This window comes from Priapulus caudatus, unplaced genomic scaffold (assembly GCF_000485595.1).
Source record: "Priapulus caudatus unplaced genomic scaffold, Priapulus_caudatus-5.0.1 Scaffold819, whole genome shotgun sequence".
Lineage (NCBI taxonomy): Eukaryota > Metazoa > Priapulida > Priapulimorpha > Priapulimorphida > Priapulidae > Priapulus > Priapulus caudatus.
Genome location: NW_014577880.1, coordinates 67,529 through 72,072, shown reverse-complemented (window position 1 = coordinate 72,072; position 4,544 = coordinate 67,529). Strand labels below are relative to the sequence as shown.

The window sequence follows — 4,544 nt, the reverse complement described above, 5'->3', positions numbered from 1 at the left end:
TTAATTGTCGAGAGAAAAAATTCACCGAAAAAAAGTGCCACTGCCGCCCACCACTGCTTGTTCTTATTGGCTTCGTATGCAAGGGATGCCTCATGAAACTATAGGAAGAAATGACTATAGAGAATGTTTATTTACATGTATAGTATTTTTCATGTTTACTCTTGATTTAATTTTATTACCATGTTTAATCCAGCTCAGTGTAGCGGTCATAGGTTTAGTGAAACGTCAGTTTAGGTTTATATGAAGCTGAAAGTGAAGCTTGTGAAGAACTAGGGAAATAATCGGACAAGTATTTAATAGTAATTTCTTCCATTTTCCAAAAGGCCTTATAATAATATATTGACATACTTTTATATTTACCGCACAAATTTCCATGATTGTGGTGCTGGTTTATGAAAAATCATGATCATCGTTGTGGAAGAGCAAATCACTAGTGGAGTAAATATGTGCAGTGAGTCATTTTATCATGATCAAAGGTACGTGTACAGCAATTTATTATTAATTGTATAGAATTTGTCGACTATTAAATAATGTCAATCATCATGTGACATGCGTGCAGTTCATTTCATTATAGAATAGCAAACATTCATTTATCTGATAAAAACAACAACATAGCAGCTGTTAGCTACACATAACCTAATAAGGAATGCAAGAATGAAGGCCGGAAAGGAGGGAGGGATGGAGGGAGAGGCTGACACTGGTTGTACCACTCAGTTGATCAAAACACCTGTATAGTAAATTAATTGTTACAGCAATGTATATACATTGTAATTAACGTTTATTAAAAATGCATTGCACATTACAGTGTACGTTCGGTGGAGCTCTGACCTCTATATCACATACGAATATATTCCAGAAAATAACTTTTCAAAATAAAATTATGACTCATACATTGGGTAATGTACTACACTTTAAAAAAAATGTAAGTTTTACTAAATTGACATATGTAAAATTTGTAAAATAAATCTATAACATATTCAGTTAATTATATTAGTTAAATGTTCCCTGAAGTTCAAGTTGAAAACCAATACAGCACTGTCATACGTTGTAAGCAGTTTGATACTTCTAAGCTTGGCCATTTAATGGTGCCAATGACTCACTGCGTACAGTAAGGTCATAGCTTGTTTGAAATACTGTTAATAGAACCATCGGTGAACCAATACCGAGCCACATACTCTCACATCTGACTAGCATACTCTCGTATATTTACCAATAAATTCCATATCACAAGGAAATGTGGCATGATCTGGTTGCACGAGCCAATCCCTAACCCAATTTAAATAAATTGAGTTACCCCCAATTATAACCCAACCACAATTTAACCATGATAACCGTTGACGATTAACAACTAAACAAACCTAACCCAAACTCTTTTTCCTGACGTCATACACAAAACGTGAATGTCAGCATGTGATATCCCCAGGAATGTATAATATAGAGATATATTGAGATATATTCTCCATATACACTCTTGATATCCCCTCGTGCGATGGACATGTCTTATTCACCATTCTTAGAACCAATGAAAGACTTAGGTGACACGTACACTGCCTGCTAGTCTCTGTTATATTAGCTATCAGATTTCTTGTCAATCTCTGTGTCTGTATGTTAGCTAACAGACTGCTTGCTGTTCTGTTTCTCCTGCGATGCAATTTCGTTATTGCTGCCACAGATGACCTGATAAGTCCCAACCAACATCACACTGAGCCAGTAGAGTTGCAGCAGCAGCACGGTGGCGCACCCTACATTGCACTTCAATGGAATGGACATTACCACCTGGGCTATGCTGAGTCCAACCTTTAGGAAACAACACATATGCGAACATAAATAATAAATAACCTCCTTGTGCATAGAAAAAATACTTATTGAACGCGACGAACATTGATGCCTTCAATTGAACTTTACCATGTTTTGACCATTGTAGTCGTTTATGACTATCATACCCCTATGATCATACCAGTAAAAGATCTAGGAAGATGTTCTAATGCAAAATCGCACTGCTCAAGATTTACAGAGAAGAATTGCACACTGAGAATAAATAAAGGTGACCTTACATTCTTAAGGTGAATTTGAGCTTGAAATAGATTGTGATGACATGATTTAACTAATTCGATGTTTTGAAATGGGTGAATTTTCACGATTTTGGAGTCTATTCGCATATCGACATTTTGATATAGGGAAATTTGCGTGGCTCTGGAGCACTTTTAGGTTTTAAATTTCAGGTTTGGAAATATTCACGGCTTCCTGTCTCAAATCCTTGATCAGGTTCAGGTTGATCTTCATCACAAGATCCCACGACACATTACCATAGCAACGAATATTAAACCAAACCACGTACAGGGGTAGAAATTAACTTTTGAACACGGGAGTCCAACGGACTCCCAGCCCTCAAAAAGAGGGAGTCTGCAGCAAAATGAGGGAGTCCGCAGTCTGAGGTTCGAAATTAAAGATATTTACAATAACGCATGTGCTTATTTTTAAGATTCATGCGGTTGCATGTCTGCCAAATTTTCTTTGGACATTAGCTGAAAAAATACGGTAATTCCGCGAGGCCGTGCTCTGGAACGAACTAGTTAGTGTGGCAGAATTTTCAGGGAGTCACACGGACTCCTGCATATTTCAAATCAGGGAGTCCGACAGTAAATCAGGGAGTATTTCACTCCGGACTCGAGTTAATTTCGCACCCTGACGTCGTATATATGGTATACACCTACCTGTTGCCCGTAACACCAGTACATGAAGGGGAATAGAGCGACTCGGCAAACAACGAACGCTACCACCATGGCGAGACCGTTGCATAAGTAGACGCAGGAGCTCTTCTGATAGACCTGTAAACATCGCAATCCCTTGAATCAACCCGGAGTCGTGATTCGCCGCACGCACTCCTACCCGTGCGCGAACACTAGATAGACGATGATAGCTTATACGTGACAGTTACATCCAGAACAGGACAGATCGAGTGGTCTTATGTCTTTAGAAATCATTTCCCGACTTCGTAGTAGAACGATGGCATATGGAGAGAGTAAGTATAGTATAGACGAGGCAGTGGAAGGATAGCAGGGTGAACTGTCGTACAATGTAGAAAAAGGAATTCGGGAGAAATTCCAGTTTTTCCCCAATCCTAGTCGCCACTTTGCCATCGTTAGGTCAACACGAGGTTATCTCTAGGTCAACATGAGGTCATCACAAGGTCATCATGAGGTCAATGTAAGGTCATCGCAAGGTCGCTGTAAGGTCACCGTACCTTGGCGAGGATGGAGCGGGCCGACACGAACGGTGTGCTGAACTCTGCTAGGTAGAAGCAACCAACGAAGAAATCTCCGCGGTCGTGTCTGAAGTGCTGTGAATAATAATGATAATAATAATAACACGGAGCGCCAACTAGGTTTGCCAACCGGACACGTCACGACGTGATGCAACTAGTTGCAATTATTGATGTTTCTATGGTAACAATACTGTAAGTGGACCTATTCACCTTTCAGTTGATGCTCACAATGTATGATAAAGACAGAGGACCGGTCTACCTTTTGTGATCTCACAATGTAAGTTAAGGACAGGGGAGCAGTCTACCTTTCCTGATCTCACAATGTAAATTAAGGACAGGGGAGCAGTCTACTCTTCCTGATCTCACAAAGTAAGTTAAGGACAGGGGAGCAGTCTACCTTTCCTGGTCTCACAATGTAATTTAAGACAGGGGACCAGTCTACCTTTCCTGATCTAATAACGTAAGTTAAGGACAGGGGATCAGTCTACCTTTCCTGGTCTCACAATGTAAGATAAGGACAGAGGACCCGTCTACATTACCTGATGTCATAATGTAAGGACAGAGGACTCGTCTATACCGATGCTTACCACGACCAAAGGGAAGAAGACGGCCAGCAGCACGAGGTGGTGGACGATGAACAGGCCTCGCCGGCAGAGGAAGTGGCGCAGCAGCGCGGCGGGTTCGACGTGGGAGAACATGCGTCGGTGGACGTCGTACATCGACCACACATCGTAGAGCATGTACGGACACCCAAACCACGCATAGTCCGTGGCAAGGTGGTGCCTGCGAGAGGGGGGTAGGGATGTTGCATTAACGCGAGAGGGGGTAGGGACGTTGCATTAACGCGAGAGGGGGGTAGGGACGTTGTGTTAACGCGAGAGGTGGGTAGGGATGTTGCATTAATGCGAGAGGGAGGTAGGGACGTTGCGTTAATGCGAGAGGGGGGTAGGGACGTTGCGTTAACGCGAGAGGGGGTAGGGACGTTGTGTTAACGTGAGAGGGGGTAGGGACGTTGTGTTAATGCGAGAGCTGGGTAGGGACAGCGCGTTAACGCGAGAGGGGGATAGGGACGTTGTGTTAATGCGAGAGGGGGGTAGGGACGTTGTGTTAACGCGAGAGGGGGGTAGGGACGTTGTGTTAACGCGAGAGGTGGGTAGGGACGTTGTGTTAATGCGAGAGGTGGGTAGGGACGTTGTGTTAACGCGAGAGGGGGGTAGGGACGTTGTGTTAACGCGAGAGGGGGGTAGGGACGTTGTGTTAACGCGAGAGTGGGGTAGGG

At 42.8% G+C, this 4,544-nt stretch overlaps 1 protein-coding gene across 1 annotated transcript in view; it reads right to left on the bottom strand.

The window, feature by feature from the left end:
• Positions 1-739: 739 nt before the first annotated feature.
• LOC106813756 (protein FAM57A-like) overlaps positions 740-4,544 on the bottom strand; it is a 9,149-nt gene continuing 5,344 nt past the window's right edge. The window contains exons 3-6 of the mRNA XM_014817977.1: positions 3,853-4,048; positions 3,245-3,340; positions 2,715-2,828; positions 740-1,797 (exon numbers count right to left, since the gene is read on the bottom strand). Of these exons, the coding sequence (XP_014673463.1) occupies positions 1,609-1,797; positions 2,715-2,828; positions 3,245-3,340; positions 3,853-4,048 (595 nt within the window). The 3' untranslated portion in view covers positions 740-1,608. The remainder of the gene's footprint in view (positions 1,798-2,714; positions 2,829-3,244; positions 3,341-3,852; positions 4,049-4,544) is intronic.